Here is an 18,591-nt window from a genome sequence, read left to right on the forward strand (position 1 = left end):
TTCGTTCGCGAGTAAGCCGCGCTGCATTGTGGGTAAACGAGCCATGTTTTTACGGTTGAATGTGATGTACACGAAAGAGTAGCAAACAAGATTTCTTTAATCCATTTGTTGCACCGTGTGAAGACAGTTCGGTGGGATTAGTGACGAGTGTGAAGACAAGACGTGTGGACCCCGACGACTGGAATTTACTTCGCCATGCTGGGCCCGGGAGATGCTGTGTTCGGCGCTCGCGCTTTTGCTTTTGATCCGCAGATTTTGACCTCGTAGTATCACTTTAGGCCCAGGTGTTGTGTTAATTTGACACCGATTAATTTCGTCTTCATGTGAAGTCCACGTTCTGTTACTCAACCGGACGTCAGGACTGACCTCCGAAGCAAACCTTATGAGCCCAGAAGCCATCGACGTGTGAGGTACTGTCCCGAGTCTAACCTTGCTTCATTTCTACGTCTACGTATGAATAGGCTTAAGCTGTTTAAGCGAAGCATTTATAAGTAGGCCTATATTACGTATTAATGGGGATTACCTCCGCGACTGCTTCTCGAATTTCATTGTGCAGAATAACCGTGACAGCGGTGGGACTTCGTTGTAGGTGCGTTGCGTAGGTTGCTGCGTGTTGTTTGGGAGGCCCGCAGAAACGTAAACAGTGATTTGCCGTGGAGTATAGAAGCGCAAACACGTAATCGCTTAAGTGCAGCGCGGTATCATTGCTGACAGGCCTGTCGGCGTCGGCGCCGCGGTTGTTCCTCGTGCTTTTATTGATTGCTGTGGTCGCCATAAAGGCGAGGTTGAGGACCGTGTGGGTGCGTGGTGGTCGTGGTGTTGACGGTGGTGCTCGCGACGCGAACGGTAGCACATAGTAACCTTATCGAGGGGGAGAGCGGGGGGGGGGGGGGGGGGGGGGGGGGTGCGCTTGTTTGGCGGCTGCCAACTGCGACCGTTTGACATTACCACTCCGTCGCCTGACTCATTCGCGGTTGGCCAGGAGCTGGTTTGCCGCTTGGACGGGCACAGTCATGCCGACATGTGGTGCGCGCACTGTGCTGGCCATTCGCATTTTCGCTTTTGAAGTTTTGGTTTCGTTGCGGCAGCGCGCGCGCGCGTTGTGTTTTCGTTCTCGTAACCGACGCTGCGATGGCTAGTATACGACTGTCCCGTAAAGTTCGTGTTTGTTTCTTCTCTTTCACTCGCTCGTTTGTTTATTGAAACGGAGCAAAACCTTTCATGTGCAATGGTGGAGCAGCTTATGTTGCGATGCCTTTTTTGTGTGTGCTGTCGAGATAATGCACATATGTGGGTCCACGCGTGTACAGCTGTGCGTGCATTTCCAGTTTAATTTTTTCCTTGTCGTTGGCTGGTTGGTTGGTTTGTGCGTGCTTGCGTGCTTTCCTTTCAATAGCGTAGACCTGTTTTAGCGACCTCGCGTTGTAGTTGCCGTAACATATCGCATCTAAAAAGTCCAGCCCGAGCGGTGAAAAGGGGAATTTCGGAGGGAAACTATACCTTAGCACAGGTCCATCGTCAGCACACATCTCTAAATTTTCGGAGCTATGTGGCGAGCACTCGTGTCGGTCGGATGTACACAAGTCGCATGCAGTAAGCTCTGATCAAAATTAAAAGGGGGCAGGGGAGGGGGAGGGTAAAAATCGGGCATTGTTTTGTTGCAAATGGGACAGAAGTAAACTTTAAAACTCGTTCACAATCCGAATTTTTAAAGCTTTTATTTTTAGAGCTCGCAGTACTTATGACAGTTCCAGGAACAGGCTGTAAAAACAAAAACTAAGCTTGGTCTCCTTGAGACCGCAGTACTTGTAAATAAATAAATAAATTTGCTTTCATTGTGGTGTGCATTCTTATAGTTTCCATGCCCACTGTGGCCCTTCCAAATATTTCTGCATGCACTCTGTGAAAGCTCTAGGTTCCATTTGTAATGCGTAGGCTTGTGATGGGTCTCACTGCATATATTGATGTCATCATGGATTCTACCACCTTGTGACAGGTACTGTGTCTAGAAGACCGTTCCTTGTATGACAAGCCTGCGCCTCCTTGACTTCAGTGCCGGCCAGTTTCGGCAAATCAGCCTTTGCTTGCTACTTGGTCGTCTCGCTCGCACTCGATAGCATTTGTGCCCATTCCGCGTGTTCGGTGAGAGGTAAAAAGCGCCCCATCGTTAGCGACATCCCACAGTAAATTGGCAAACAGATTTTCATTCCCCTTCCTTTTTTTTTCGGTCATGAGCCATGCTGGTAACTCGCATCATGACATAAAACACCACTCCCCATTTGTGACACCATATCGCAACGAGTAAATAGGTGGAGGCATCTGAAGGTGGCCCATTTGGAGTGATGTGACTGGCGCTAAAAGAAGATAAGAGGGGCAGTGTCAGCAAAAGCTACTTCTCTGAAATAGCCTTACATTAATTGCTAATCTTTGTAAGGTACATTCCAGCTGTTCGGATTAGCAAAATGTATTTCAGCAATTTTCAGATACGAGACTAGTTTTAAGTTTTTAGTAAGCTTGCTCGGGGCACTGAAATCTGTGAAAGATGAGTTATCCAAGAATGAGACTTGTGGATTGGAGCTGCACTTAGTAGTAAGCATATTTCAGTGTAGCTATTGCTAAAGTAAAACACGGCTGGTGCTTTTTCGAATGCTACAAATTTGCCATGAGGGATGATTCTCTATTCTTATGCATTGTGGTAGTTCTGTCATCATCTATTTGTAGAGCCACCACTTATTCTCCCTTGCAGGTCATTTGCTATTATATACTCGTTTTGCATGTCAGGTAAGACTTGGGTGAGGTGTGCTGTGATTTAGATGCACTAAGGGGAATATTAACAGGAGCAAAAAGCGAGGCTAGACTGAGAGATCACACTTTGGGAATCCTACCAGCATCCTATATTTGTTAAAAGGGTGTCTGTGTTGCTGAGAAAAATGCCAATGAAGCCCCTGACTTTGTCCCCAGTTTGCACTCCTCACTAAACATGGTTGCTGTTGCATCATTTTTATTGTAACTCGCAAGCTAATCAGAGAAAAGAAAATGTTTATGCAAAGATGGCACAACCATACTGATTACGTTTATTATGCAGCCTAGTTTGCCACCCTTTGTGTGGTGTGAGTGGCGCTTTGCTTTCTCATACCAAACCAGCAGTCACCATGCTGCTTTCCTATTTCAGCAGCTCTACCTCATTAAGTAGTGTTACTGAAAGAAGCAGGCCAGTTGTGGCCACTTACGAATTCCTTGGCCAGACACAGTTACTGTAATTCTCTAAGGGCATCGCTACACTCTTTCCTTTTTTTTTTACCAAATTTGCTGGCGTATCCAAGCACTCTTCTCAGCAAAAATTGTGCATATTCAATCTTGGGGCACTAATCATACATCTTACGGGCTTAATATTCTCACTGCTTGGCAGTGGCATAAGGTTTTCTTTACCAGAGTGCTTTTGCATATAAGAATGACGTCAGCTGATTCATTAAACTGCATGCACTGTCCCTCTGGATCTGTTAACAATCTGGTGTGATAAATTTTGTCAGCTTGGACAGGGCAGTGCCAACAGGTTTCTTTAGGTACAAAAAGGTACACTGATGCTCCCTTGAAATTAGCTAGGCAGGAATGTAGTAGCTTCAGTCTAAAGTTTACGGTAAAATGCTAGCTGGCAAATACTGAGTATTCTTTGCCTACACAGCTGAATGTCTCAGCATGCATCTGTCATAATTTAATTTTCTGGTAAACGAGCTTAACTCGGTGCTTATGGTTGTCAGCTGAGATATGTTACACTGTGTACTCAGCACTGGTTAAGACAGCCCAGAATGTAGTGCTTTCACGCGGAGAAATTTCTTCCCCACTTGCGTGCCTTAAGTGGTTTGCCAGCGCGCAAATTGTAAAGCCTCTTGCTTTGTAAACTACTTTCAGGGTTTTATTAAACCTTGTAATTTCTGCGTGTGGTTTAAAGGGACATGGGACAAGTTGGAGCTGGCCTGCACGGATAGATTACCGCATTCTCGCAGGAGAGACGTTGCTTTAACTTGAAACAGAGCTTTTATAACCTAGAGGAGGGCAGAAAAAAAAAATTGAAACACGGCGTCACCATCACCAGACGATTGGGCATCTGGTTTTCTGGTTGTGGATCACAGGGGTTAGGCTACAGCGCCATTTCTTCATAATGGTCACCGCAGAGTTCTTTTCAGTGTAAACGTCACAATTTTTATTAGAGTAAGGTGCATCTTTAGCTGAGAACAAAGTTAGGCGGATCAGTCCTCTGTGTCCCTTTAAGTTGTGTGCGCAGGACACGTGTAACTAGGGCTGCATAGGTTTTGCATGCGTACAAAGGGCCAGTGAAAGTTTCCAAGGCTGTCTCCATTCTTATTGCCAGTAACCTGCGTACCGTGATATATGGCGCAATTCAACATGCAAGCTGCCATGGTGGCTCATGGGGCTCAGCTGCTGACCTGAAAGATGTGGGTTCTGTCCCAGCTATAGTGGTTGCATATCAGTGGAGGTGAAATGCTAGAGAGGTCCATGTACTGTGCGATGTCATTGCAGGTTGAAGATCCCGAGATGGTCGAAATTACCTGAGCCCTCCACTAGGGCGTACCTCATAGCCTGAACTGTTTTGGGACATTAAACCCTATAAAGCCAAACCAAACGATTAAAGGTGTTAAGAAAAGCAATGTGTACAGTAGCTGATCAGAACAACAGTATCGCATTTACTTGCTAGATGAATGCAGTTATTGGGGGATGATGTTTTTATAAAGCGGGGTTGTTAAGCTAGACGCCTACGGCACCAGTAGCTTCTTTCCCCCTCTCGCCGATTACTACCGTGTCCGTCGGAAGTCTGGAGGGGTCGAGGATGGAGACAGCGCGTCACGCGCTTCGGGCGCTCTCCAAGGCCGCGGGAAATGGGGAGCAGACCGCGAACAGCCTTGTCAGGGTTGCAGAGGGTCGGCGACAGTGGCGCATTGAAGAGAGATGAGCTGTCAAGTGGGGGTGGGGGACAATAAGGTCGGCGCCTTCTGAAACCACCCTACTGTCGCGTTAAGCAGTGGAGTTCGACTTTGCTGGCGCCTTGAAAAGTGCAAATGTTCCAGGAAAAGTGTGCGGTACGCCAGAGTCGGGCTCTGGCGAGCACTGGGCTCGGCCCACTTGTATCTACAGTGCCATTGCAGCGGTATTGGTCGAAATTGGGCGAGAGCAGATTTACTAGAGCTCCGCCCAATTATCGAAGGGATTAAAAGCCTGCTGCAAACAAAGAGAAGGGAGGAGCGCGCCGAGTCCCAGTCTCGGCCGCTTTTATACAGCCTTTCTTTTAAGCAGCCTTTTTTTAAACCGCCTCTTTCTCTAAGTACTTGTATTTTGGTCTCGTCTTGAATAAACTAGTTTTGCTTCTCAAGAAGTTTGGAGCTGCTGCCTCAACCGGCAACGTGTCGCCGGACTAGTGGACGAAGGTGCGAAGTGCCCTTCGAACTGCTAACCACGTACGATCACGGACCAACCGGCCATTCCGACAATGATCCGGAGGAGAAGTTTAACTGGTGTCCTGACCAGGAGGATCAGTGTTTCAAGTTAACTGGGGTAATACAAATTTACATTTTGACAACCAGAAGAGCAAGTTTGTTCTTCATGCAAACAAAAATGGTTTCCCAATTTAGCATTCTGGCTTCCACCATAGCTATCTTCAGTGGCAATATGTTGCATGCGCTGTTTTCCCAACATAATGTTGTTCCAACTAATAATAAAATTAAGTGGTTATCAGGAAAGGAAAAACAGTAACTTTCACTCTTGGTGGACACTTGAACCGACACCTCGTATGCAAGAGAGAGCCAGTTGCTGTCACAGAGGGTTTTCAGATTAATTTCAACTGTGTGGGGTTCTTTACCATTTTCTTAGACCACACACACACAGGCACCTTTTGCATTTCACCATACGGTGTCGCAGCAGCCAAGCAACATATTTCTCATTTGCAGTGAAAGTGGGAGTGAGCAGAGTGAAGTGTTTGTTCTTGCTGCTGTGCTGCCGACAGAGTGGCGGTGCTCACAGCGATGCATCATTGTGCGCAGGTGGAGTGCCACCTGTCAGGAGTGGTGCCCCCTGGGGGCATGGTAGCTCGCGGTGGGGGCTAAGGGGCCCCGCGCAGGCAGCATGGCCCAGTGGCCCCCTCGATGGCGGCAGACGGCCCCCAGTTGAGAGCACCCCTGCCCTGCCCCCTCGAGGAGGGAACCCCCGGCAACGCCACCACCACGGAAGCTGCCTGGCCGCCACAGTTGCACCACCTCCACCACCAACACCACCACAACCATGCAGCTGGCGGCAGCAGCAGCAGCAGCTCCATCACAGGTGTGTGATGGCATGGGTGGTGCAGTGCCATGCCTAACGTGTTGGGTGGGCTCAAAGGCCCATTTGCCCCGGCATTTCACCCCAAGGAAGCCAAGCACCAGGCTAGGGGAAAGCTTTTACTCACTGGAAAGGGTCGTTTCGTGTAGAAGGCAGTGTCATCTATGCACTATTGTGTGGAGCACATATGCTGGACTGCGAGACAGTTGCATTCAGGTATTACCTTTTGTCCTTATGGAAGTGCCAACATTAACCCCTTAACCGCTTCGGACGAACCGTTATGGACGACTGTAGCTCGTCCTCGCTGAATAGGTTCTTCCCTTCAGCGTTTCGGACGAACAGCGTTCGTGTGTGGCTTAGATGGCATTTTGCTCGACAGATGGCAGCACTGATCTGTTAATTTCGTTTTCTTCTACCGCATAAACGTTTTTTCCTTATGGCAACCTGGGTTCTTAAAATGGCATCCGGCAGAGGCGACGCGTGTTTTGCTGAGCCGTCTTCATCGTCGTCATCTTCAGACGATGGTGATTCAGACACCGAAGTGTGCATTGTTTCAGGCAGCAAGGATGACAGTGATGACGTTGTGCTGATCAGTTCTTCCAATGAAGAGAGGACAGCTCAGAAGCGAACTTCGCGAATGCACGTCAGTGAATGAAGATCGACGTCAGCAACATCCCTATGCGACCCCCTCGGTTTTCTTTTCTGGCAGTTCCCGGTTAGACCACTATACGCTTGCCTGATGACTTGCTTGAATGTATTTATCGCTTACTACCAGCAGGAAGTTGGTTTTCTGTATTGTGAGAAATAACAAATTTGAATATGCTAATTTGACTTCGTGTTTGCTTCAAATATTTTTTAAAGACGGAATGCATGCTTTTTATTCCAATAATAATCGAAATCAGGAATAAAAAAAATAAGCAGTTTTGTTAAGAAATTCATTGATATAACAAAACGGTGAAGGGGTTAACAAGATAGAAAACATTGGTAATGGCCACAGTCTGTGGGTGTTTGTCACAGCTCAATTAAGGGGATGGTGCTCCCGCACTGCCTTTCTTCTTTCATTCAAGTTTGGGGCCAGTTTTCAAAAATGCGTGAGTAGCTCTAACAAAGGATACTATAGGGGGCCCTTGGCACAAAAAAGAGAAGGCAAAGCTGAAAGAGGAAAAATTGGGCCAGTTAGGCGTAGAAGGAAAAAAATGGTAGTCGTGCATGCCAAAACAGCACGTCGTCCATGATGTATGCCTTGCTGAAGGGGCTGTAAAGGGATCTCAACGAGCTGGGTTCTTTGATGTGCACCATTATTTTGGAGCACACATTTTTGCATTCCACCACCATCAAGGTGCGACCAAGTGTGGTCACCTCAGCAGGGAGGTACACGGTCGTCCACTTCTAGTTTGAACACGGCTCCGGGCGGCCGGCGCTCCGCGCAGTGCCTCTCTCGGTCGCCTGGGTAACTAGCGCGCAGGCGCACTGGAATCCATAGGCGTGGCTTTCGCCGCGTCCTCTGCTACAGCGCGCCAGCGTCGCCGGGTTAATCTCGCCTTGCAGTGAAGAGCACTTTCACACTGAGCGTGCAATGCGCCCGGATGATTACTGTTTTCGACGCAGCAGCTTAGAAGCACAGCACCTGCGCGTGGTCGAGAGCTTCATCCCCGGTGGCTAGGGCTTTTCCTTATCGTTCCTTCTTGCAATCAACACGTATCATTAAGCTGATACGGTGAAAGACATCGTCCAAGTGGGAGTTTAAGCGGTTTACTCTGAGGCCACCACCATTACTTAGCTGCAATATTTTACCATTTGAAGCTATTCGTCCACAGCAGCCAGAATAAGCCGGCGGCTAGGTTTCTGATGTATCTAGGTTTCTGATGTATCAATTTGCTGTATATTAATACAGCATGTGACGTTTGTTTCATATAACAGAATGTTGATCCATGTTTGATGTTCTCTGCACTAAAAGGTTATGATCATAAATTTGTTTGAAAAACCTCATCTTGTGTGCTTGTGCCAACCATTTGTTGCATGCCTTAACCTTTCCCACTGCACAGACACGTATGCAGTTTTAATAAGTGGCATTTCTTTTTAAATTGTCGTATTTTATTTGAGAAAGGCTGGCAGGTTTCCTGCCTGCGGAGCATGAAAGAGCTCAAGAGACCTCTGCATAGGGCCACATACAGCCTATGTGAAAGCAAAGGAGAAGTGTATAGGCTGTTATCAGGGGGTGTTACAGGGAAGCTGTCGCACAATGTGCTTGTGAATTAGTGGCTAGCGGATGTTAGTGAAGTGTACGTGGAAGCAGCATAACATAGAGTGAGCCCTAGGCTAAATTTTATGAATTCTACTGCTTCGTTATCTTTGATGATTACCTTTTGTGCTGCTGTTGTGCTGGAAGCAGCTAGCAGAGGTAGGACTGGTGGAATGCTCAGTCACTGGTGCATGTCAAGGCGAGGTTCAAGTAGACAGGCATCATATTGTGTATGCAAGATGTTTTGGGTATCAGTGCTCATGTCGTTGAGCACATGAAATGAAAATGAAATAAACGAGTACGTTTTTGGCACAGGCCCGATGTGCAGTCCAGCACCTGAGACGCTGCAGTGCTCCAAGAATGACTCGGGAGCGAATTTTGGTGCCACTGCTGCGATGGAAGCGGTCACCCAAGGAAGCGGCAAGCCTGGCCCTGCCTCCTCGAACCCCGTGCATGTGCCCCCTGGGTGGCGCCGGTGTCTTGTCCAGGGAAGGATTGTCTACTACAGGTAAGTCGCTGGTCATATGAAGTCGTCAAAGTTTAGGGCAGTGTTTCGCTTCTTTCTCTTTTTTTTTTGTTAGCTGGTAATGTCAGTTTTGTGAGCTGTGGTCAAGTGACTGTTCGCTGTGTTTAACGTTGCATGAGCATGCAGGAGTACTCTTATAAGCTGATTTATGTGCCTTTTATGGGTGGCGGTGCAGTCATAACTTAAAGGGACGCTAAGGACAAGTTTAAGAAGACTTAACAGAAATCAGTTCTGCGTTAATGTCAGTGTGAAGGTATCGTGTCAACGGAAACTGGTGAAAACATTAAATGTTCAATGATAAGCAGTGGCTAGTTGCAAAATGCTTTTTCCGAGGCTTCACGGCGGAGCACGTTAGGCCTAGTTAAACCAAGCAAGCGGCGCGCAACAATCTGCTATCGCCCGGCATGCTGGTAGGCGGCACATTGCTGTTGGAAGGGCGCCACCAACAAGGGTGCACTCTAGTCTCTCTTTTACGCCTCAGGCGAGCATCGTGATAGCATTTTATTTATTTTTGCTCTTTGTGGTTAACCTGGGCACTAACCACTTAGTAGAGGCACTTCTGCGAGAATGGCAGTGTGACGGTGGTTCTAGGCGGAGTCTGAACAGAGCAACACTTCACCGGTATGTTCGTTCCGGGCATCACAAAGTGTCTTCGAAGGATCGGAACAAGCGCATTTCTAGCGCATCGTCTAAAAAATCTATCTCGATGTGCATGTGACCCCTGTTTAATGCGTAGTGATACGAGTGCAGAGCCTAGTCCGTGCCAAAATGCCTCCTGGCAGTAGCAAATGTAGCGAGTGCGTTTATTAGTCGAATACTTTGGCCGAGATTTCCGGAGTACCACGAAAATCGTGCAACAGCACTGATTTCAAAACGGCGGAAGACCTAAGCTGACAGATTTCTAAAAATAAACGTTCATGAACTATCCCATCCAATCTGTCAGTGTTCTGGTTCGATTTCACGGCACGGGATTTCGATTTCCGCTTAAGCGAAATTTTTTGCGCGTCTTTTGATTTTCACTGTAGTGGGATTCAATTGTAAAGCCAGAACGAGCCAGGGAATCAATATTTACGAAAATCAATTATTGAGTGGTTTTGTCGGCGCAATTTTGAAGGGGCAGTGAGGACAGCTCAATCTAGTAGTCTTTTAACTGAACCGGGAAGACCTCTCCTGTATTCATTAATGTTTGCCACAAACATGCCAATTAATGCACATGCTTCTGATAACATTTGTGTTCGGCAAAGACCTCCATCTTTTCTTGGTCCATTAACTCTACCTTACAGACGCAATTTTTGGTGCATTGTGCAGTCACCTCCTTCCATGTAACTTTACTCGACGACGGGGAACGGAGAGATCCAAACAGGGATGCTGGAACTTGGTCTGGCAATTGCTATCAGTATGTGCTGGTGACGTGCCACCAATATGACACCTCGAAAGTGTGAATTATGCCCCTGTAAAGTGGCTCTAGCGTTCGATGGCAGAAGACCGTAGTCAGTGCAGTCGGGGAAGGCAGCATATGGTGTGCGCCGCATGGTTTCTGAGCATGAACAGGACCTTTATATTTGTTTTTCATCATATCATGGCCGCACTCAGTAAGTAGCACAGCGAACAAGTCTCCTGTCATACCCGTAGATTTTCCAAGCGTATAAAAAAAGAAGTCTCGCATCATCTAGGCCTTTGTTTGGTTTGGTTTGGTTTGCCGTATTTACTCGCATAATGATCGCACTTTTAAAAAAAAAAAATTGACACAAATTTAGGGGTGCGATCATTATGCGGGGTAAACTTTTAACAAAAAATTTTTGAGCCCCGAAAACGCAAACAAGTTGCAGGTCAGTCACCTGGGCGGGCTACCCACGGTTACGCCGCTAAACAGGGTTATCGCAAACCGAGCTCGGCGATCTCGGCTTATGTCGTTAACAGAGAAGAAGCGCACGAGCTGGCCTGCTTTAAGAACGTACTTTCTTTGCACTAAATCACGTTCCAAGAGCAACGCATCATAATAGGCAGTGTGTATAGTGCTGCGCGACGGCGCTTTTATGCAGCCTTCGATCTCGTCCGTCGGCGCAGGAACAGCATACAACAGCAATGTCCCGCGGCACTCAAGCTACGCATTTTACCGCCATTACGCAAAAAAATGTCTGGTCGCTGCCACATCGTTAAAGTAGGCGACAAATTCGGAACGCTCGCAGCACCATATTCCGCGAGCATACCAATATGATGCCGCCCGCGAGCGCGGCGGGCGACGTCGCTCTGTACTCGCTAGTCGTCGCTAGGCCTAACTTGTTTCGTATCGAAGCCACAGTGGACGGCGGTTTTGAATTGACCAACGCTGTAATGATTGTTCTACTTATAGTGCTGCCTTACTGGCAACCTATTAAAAGAGATATATACAATCGATTTCAGCAACGCCTTAGCAGCGGAGCTGGCGTGCAAGTAGATCGGTCGAGTCACGCGCTGCAACGGCGGCAGCTGCTACGCGGCTGCGAACGTAAAACTAGCTTGTATCGCAGTTATTACTCCTACCAGCAACTCTATACAGGCCAGCGATCCTCAAGGAGGATTCATTGTTGACGTTCCTGTACCCCAGGGCTTATTATTTACAAGAACAATGAAGTTTAGCCGTATCACCGCGTCACTTCGTTGCACCACAACCCAGAATGGTGGCGAGCCTTGCGACAACGGCGAACCGTGATTCGAGATTACCGCAGATAAGTTTGGTATCCGCGATTAAGCGTAACCGCATTTGGACTGCCCGTGTGACTGCAGGTCAGCCAACAGGCGGCTGCCGCTGCTGACAGAGCAAGATAGTCATCTGCACGTGCCATCTGTCAGACAGATAGCAAGTACTATCATCGTCGGCTAGACTCGACATCGTCGACAAATTGCAGCGGCAAGTTCAGGGTGCTATCATTACGCGGGGAATAAGAAAAATTGAATTTTGCCAACAAAATTCGGGGGTGAGATCATTACGCGAGTGCGATCATTCTGCGAGTAAACACGGTATTGGGGTTCTACGTCTAAAAGCGACTCAGGCTATGAGGGACGCCGTAGTGGAGGGCTCTGAAAATTTCGACCACCTGGGGTTCTTTAAATGTGCACTGACATCGCGCAGTACACGGGTGCCTCCATCGAAATTTGACCGCTGCCTTTGCGTCTTGCCTGTAGCGTAAGCGAACCTAGCTTCCAAAGCACTGCTCTTTGAGAGTCTTCCCCGTGACAAACTGCAGCCACTGGTTGCTGCCATTCATGCTTGTGCACAGGACAGGGATGTGATGCTTACTGCTATTTCCAACGCCGAGTTGCGATTGCTTCAAAATGGCTGCACTGTAGCACTGGGCAGATGAATCAGGGTACTCGATTGTATAATGTGAGGGTAGACTTTCATAGACGAAAATCTTGAAAAAACACTCTTGCTACTTTCGAGTAAATACAGTAATCTGACAGTAGCATCACTCTCTTCCGTAAAAAGCTAACATTCTTGATAACTGCGGCCGTTATGAATGGTCTTAAATGGTCTTGTCTGTATTTCTTACATCCTTAAAAGGACACTGTGCACAACTTCATCAAATTATTGTTATCAGTAAATATTGATTTGTTCTCTCTTTCTGGGTATGTTAACTTTTGCCCTGCAGCAAAAGACGCATTCATGGTTGAGAAAATCGAATTTAGACATCTTCCCCACCACTCAATTCGAACTTGTGGTGTCTGCACCGAGGAGGACTGGTTGCTGTTGTTTTGAGCTGAATGGCAATGCAGCATAACCTCTGGGAGCTGCGACAAAAATTCGGTGTCGACGCTGGTGACAGAGACACCTGTATGTAATTTTTTCACCTTTTCTAGCTTGTATATGCTCCATTCCTGGTGAGAGAGATCTCTTTGTCATTGTAAGGCTTTAGAGCATCAATACAGGCCAACATCAGTTCGTCCTCGGCATCCCTTTAAGCCCTACAAAACATTACTAAGATCGATGCAGTTCTATTGTCACAGTGACGAAAGCACACACAGCCAAAAGCCAGAAGACAAAGGCTATGCCACGGGACAACGCACATGTATGAGATGCAGTTGTGCCATCTGGCTCCGAGGCATTTGTTTCTGTCATTTGCTTTTTTTGTTCTTCTTGTCACCCATGGATTAAGAAATGCATTTTCTAGATTCTGACTGACAAAGATTGTCTGGGACGAAAGTGGTTGGTGCAGAAAAACTTGAGAAGCACACGCTGTGTGCCACAGCTTCACACACTCTTCAGGCTTTCGCAAGCTCCCATTTCCATGCATACCAGATGAAAAATGACTATTCATTGAGCATTGGCTAGCCGCTTTACAGGCGTGTTGTCTTAAGCTTTACACCACTTCCTCACTGTACAGCTAAACCTGGATGTTACGGACCTCCACATAATGGATTCCTTGATGTTATGTAGTTTCTTTCCCAACATCGCCCCGTTGAAGCACGTGTGTTTGTCAACTGCACGTAGCGAAGCCGTTGAGGCGATTCACCTTGATAACGAACCCACTACGCTGACCGCCCACTAGCATGTGCTGAGTTGACCGAAATTTGGCTGATCCACGCGGAGGTTTCATGACAATAAAACACCTAACTGACATGAGAGGAACGTCTACGGTCGCAATAAGCAACTGCAGTTGTCACAATGTGCAGTGCTTCATTAGCATTGGCAACTTTAATTAGAAAATGCAGCAAACTCCGCTGCTTTTGATTTTTTAATGTCACACCACATGGCACTACACCAGTTCACGCTCAAAAGCAGTGAAAAACAATAGGACAGAGGAAAAATAGACATGAGGCAAGCAGCGCACCCCCATTGCCTCCACTTTATTGCTGATGTGATTCTGGCGCTGATAGCTGGCACGTGTCGGATGCGAGGACAGCGGAAGTGCTCGTGATGCGAGGAGTAGAGCCTGTTTCCTAGGTCAGCTGCAGCAGGCAAACCAAGAGCAGAAACATGCTGGAAGAGGCAGGGGCCTCTAAGGCCTGTCTAGCGGGGACAGCGCGACCGTGCATGCTCTCCCCTAGCCTGGCTGTGGTTTCCTTCAAATCCCCAGCGTTCCCCACTCTCCCCATGCCACTCATAGCAGCGTTGTGCTGGGTATGATGAATGTGTTTGAAGGCTGTTGCCGCAGTCGCATTATCATTGTGATCGCGAAACGTTTTTTCACGTTTGTGACTGCTAGTAACGGGAGGAAGAGGTTACTGTAAACGTTTTCAAGGTGATGTCACTTATACATATTTCTTATTTTGGTTTCTCTTTGAAGCCTTCAAGAACTGCATGCAACGAAAACCAGGGTGTCACGAAAAATCGCAGATATTTCTCTGCTTAGTTTAATCCAGGTTTAACTGTGTTATCTCATTTAACTGTATTATCTCTTAAAGGCATTTGCCTTTCTTTTTATAGCAAGGGGATTTTATGTTGAGAGGCATGGAAACTAACTGGCGCACGGTATGCGTTGCTCCAACAGCCCAAGCAACCAGCAGCTGTGGAGCTTGGACGATGTGGCCAAGTACTTGCAGACAGATGGGGTGTGCAAGTGCGGCCTGGACTGCCCTCTCAACCTCGAGAAGACGTTCAGCTTTGACGCAGCGGCTCTGTCCCAGCCGTGGTCGCCCACTGGCAGGAGTAGTGGTGGCTGCAAGGTGCCCCCATCCACCACAGCAGCCGCTGGCCTCACCACCACCAGCACTACGCAGTCAGGCAGCAGTGCCCCTGCAGACGCCCCAAGCGCCACCAGGCCCTCTTTGCCGACTACGCCAGTTGGAGCGGCACCTTCACCAGCCAGGCCTGCGAAAAAAGGTGTGGTGAAGTCTCAGTGAGTGAAACGGTGGGATGACTGAACAGAAGGACTAAAAATCGGCTGGGGCTTAGCTAAGGTTAAGCCTGGATATCTCGAAGCGAAAAGCTGGGGTGATATACGATAAACACGCACTTGCGGCGAACGTCAAACGATGACGTACAGTGCGCGGCAGCGTGCGCCTGTTCTGTGAGCAAGCGCGCCTTATATACCCCTCCTTTCAAATGCGCACGGCTGCTGCGAAAGGTCATTTGGTGGCGAGGAGGAGAAGCGGCGGTGCACATGCGCAGTAGCCTGCGCCACGCGTGACGTCACTCGTGCTGCGACATATGCCGGCTCACGCGAAGCGTGGTGTTGTCTAGCGTAGTGAAGCTTTTCACTTCAAAAAATAACACATATGAGTGCTGTTTCACTCTTGATGTCCTACGCCACGTAGCCCAATTTAGCACTCTAATCCGTTGAAAGTCTCGTCACCCTGAGACTGCACGATATTCGATTAATGTGATTGTGGCAGCTAACTTCCCTTCACTCACGCATCTCCATGACTGAATCCATGAGAATGAGCCAAGAATGACGTCCTTGGTCCCTACATCGACTCTTTTTCCTATGACATCCCGTCTTCCCCTTTCCCCAGTTCCGGGTAGCTAACCGGAAAACTGTTCTAGTAGACCTCCCTGGCTTTCGTTTGCAACTGTCTCTGTCAAGAATGGGTGGAAGTGGCTGAGCTTTGGTAATGCTGAGGCAAGCTGCTGTTACATTAGAACTTCTTTAGTTCGAGGCCCGTTAGACCACATAAAATTGTAATTGTAATATTGCAATTATAAGCACGTTATTGAATTCAAGAACGAAACCAAATGAGAAGGGCAAGCTCAAAACATTGTTCAGCTTACTAGCGCAGAACAAATTGGCGTTTGGTGTTAAGGATTCACTCCTCCTGCACCCAGAGCACGTTTGGACTCGTCGTGGTCACCGCGTCATTGGTAGCTCCAAGAATTTTGGTCAAGATGGTTTTGACAGCTACAGAACACTGTCATACGTATCTCTCGATTCAACTCTGTTAGAATTCCGCCATTCACAGCACTTTATTTATTTATTTATTTATTTTTGAGTACAGTCGAAACCCACAATAACGAAATCACCGGGGACAGCAAAAAAATTCGCTTTCGCGAGAATTTCGTTGCCGCGAAAATGAGACAGCAAAAATAGAAAACAGCCCGCAAAAAGAAAATTTATTGCCAAAAGTCAGTCAGCTTAGTTTGCCGAGCCTTGCCTTGCAGCTGGTTGCAGAAGCGATCCATAGCCACGTCGTCGTCGTGTGCGCCTAAGAACGACCGGATCGTGTCAAAGGCGTCCAACACATTCCTCGGGTTCGGGTTTACCGGCTCTCCATGTTGTGGACCTTGGTCCTCGGTGTCGTCAGTTTCGCACACGCAAAGACAAAAATCTTCGTTTTTTGGCTGGCGGAGACATCTCAAACGCAAACGTGCCGACTGCTGCTCATACACACCGCCACCGCACACAACGAACACTTGTGCACCGCTCGCAGGCCTAAAAGTGCAGCGCCGATGATCTAGGGTCGCCCTCTGATGGTGCTGCCTTCCCTGAACATAGCCTCCGAGATAAACAACCACGTGGAACTGATCACAGAGGACACGCGCTGCGCCGGTATGGTGGCTAGCACCGGCTCAAGGTGGCTAAAGTTTTTAAAGTCGTTCCGGCTGCAAGGTTGCCAGGCGCCAACACTCTCGCTGCAGCCACGCAAGCGCGATTGCAGTTTGCTCAATTTGAGTGCTTTTTTGACGCTGTTATTCATAATATGGGAGACAGTACACGGACCGACGTTGCAGCAAATTTTGTTATCGTGGGATTGCGGTACGAAAATGTTTCGTTACCGAGAGATACGAAATACATTGGCCCCTAAGGGCATTTGCCAGGAATTCGGAAATATTTCGTTGCGGCGAGAATTTCATATTCTCGAGATTTCGCTATCGCGGGTTTCGACTGTATTTGAGGGTGGCGGCCAAGGTCAGATATGTCAGGTTGGTGACAGCTGTCAGGCACATGCACAGGAGAGCATGTTATAGAAGTGGCTGAGGTTGAAAAGGAGCAACGAGAAAGCAGGCATGGTCCGTTTGGACAGTAGGTGGCGGGCGACACTGGTCTTAGACCTATTTTTCTTATTTTTAGTCCAATCCTAATGAAACTGTACCACCTTGCTCAGTTTTTTATACTGATTTCAACAATGAAATTACGTTTCTCATAAATTAGTCAGTTCCCAAGATAATTAATTTAATTAGTCATTTATTAGTACCTCGGTGCAAAAAAACTGCTCAATAAAAAATCATTTTTAATCCAGGGCCACATAGTATGGTGAGTAAAGAGTGCAATAATCAAAACCATTTTTCCATTTTACCCTCATTAGTCATTTTACGGGATTTCGAGTATCAATGTTCAAGGTGTGAATGTAGTGCATCAATAAACTTTGTGAAATTATAAATTTTTGAAGTGTGATTGAACAAACCTGCTTCGATTATTGCACACACTGTGCCTTCAACTTCCCTTAGCAAGCAGTATGACATCTCTATCTGTCCTCGATGTTGAGATATCGACATACTAAGACAGCCAGATGTTCAAAATTTTCATGCCATTAAATTGTCGGCTCCTGCATAAATTCAGCCCACACAATGGTCTGAATTTAATGTTATGGTCAAAATGTTGATTTCTTGAAGGAAAAAATGGCACAGTTGGAAAATAATAGCTGTAGATTCCACAAATCTCATTTTTTGAAAATCAATTTTTCGGTCACTTTTTGGTCTCAAAGACCAGTGGCCCCCTTAAGGAGTCTATTTTGTATTGATGAGTTCAGTGTAGTGTATGGCATGCATGAAATGGAAACTGTGCTTTATGTTAGTGCCAGCTCGGTGTGTCACCAAACACGTAGGCAGTCAGGGCCGCTGGTAGCTGAATTAATAATTGGTCGTGAGACGTTGCTCAGGAGGGAAAACCTGGGTCGCACAGGCCCTACCAGTGGCTGTGTCTGAAGCAGCCACCTGCTTCCGCATGTATAGGCATTAACCCTATTAAAGGGACACTGAGGAGGGCTCTATTAATATTTTTTTTATAGCAAAATCCGATAGTTCGGCATTTCATGTCTTTGTTGCCACTTGGCCGGCAGCGAAAGATGCATTTATTTCTAAGAAATTTGGATTCGAAGTTGAAATAGTTTTTCCCGCCGCTCTGATTCAAACTTGGGATTCTGCTATGACGACACAGAACTAAGTGACGTGAAACATGACATTCACATGACGTAACGCAGACTCCGTGATTTCTGGCGGCCAGCAGTGTGGCCCAGCAGCAGCCGAAAAGAAAGCTACCGCCGGCCGCACGTTGAAGGCATCTATCGGCTATTGCGGCTGTCGCTTCGTTTACATTTGCACCGGTGTTTTGCCAGCGTTACAATGGATCCCGTTCTCGAAGTCGTCAACGAAGTTCTCGCAAATAGACGCCTTTAGCATACCGTGTACCTTGTTACCGTTAGCGGAATACCGGGAGCCCCCATACCGCTGAGAGCAAGCGCTGATTGGTCCCGGCGCTGCAGGAGCGCGCGTAGCTATCGGGTACGTGGCGCCATCTGGCGATGTCAAGGAGATTTGCGCATGCATTTGCTGCGCCTCAGTGATTCGTAGATTCTCGTG

The 18,591-nt window shown here is 47.6% G+C and overlaps 1 protein-coding gene across 1 annotated transcript in view; it reads left to right on the forward strand.

Moving 5' to 3' along the window:
• Positions 1-13: 13 nt before the first annotated feature.
• The window catches only part of LOC149340139 (uncharacterized), a 51,674-nt gene continuing 33,096 nt past the window's right edge, over positions 14-18,591 (forward strand). Inside the window, exons 1-4 of the mRNA XM_089548893.1 lie at positions 14-410; positions 6,054-6,330; positions 8,885-9,077; positions 14,567-14,898. Coding sequence (XP_089405019.1) covers positions 6,156-6,330; positions 8,885-9,077; positions 14,567-14,898 — 700 coding nt within the window. The 5' untranslated portion in view covers positions 14-410; positions 6,054-6,155. The remainder of the gene's footprint in view (positions 411-6,053; positions 6,331-8,884; positions 9,078-14,566; positions 14,899-18,591) is intronic.

This window comes from Amblyomma mixtum, chromosome 6, assembly GCF_055824585.1.
Source record: "Amblyomma mixtum isolate Tamu chromosome 6, ASM5582458v1, whole genome shotgun sequence".
NCBI classification, from domain to species: Eukaryota; Metazoa; Arthropoda; class Arachnida; order Ixodida; family Ixodidae; genus Amblyomma; species Amblyomma mixtum.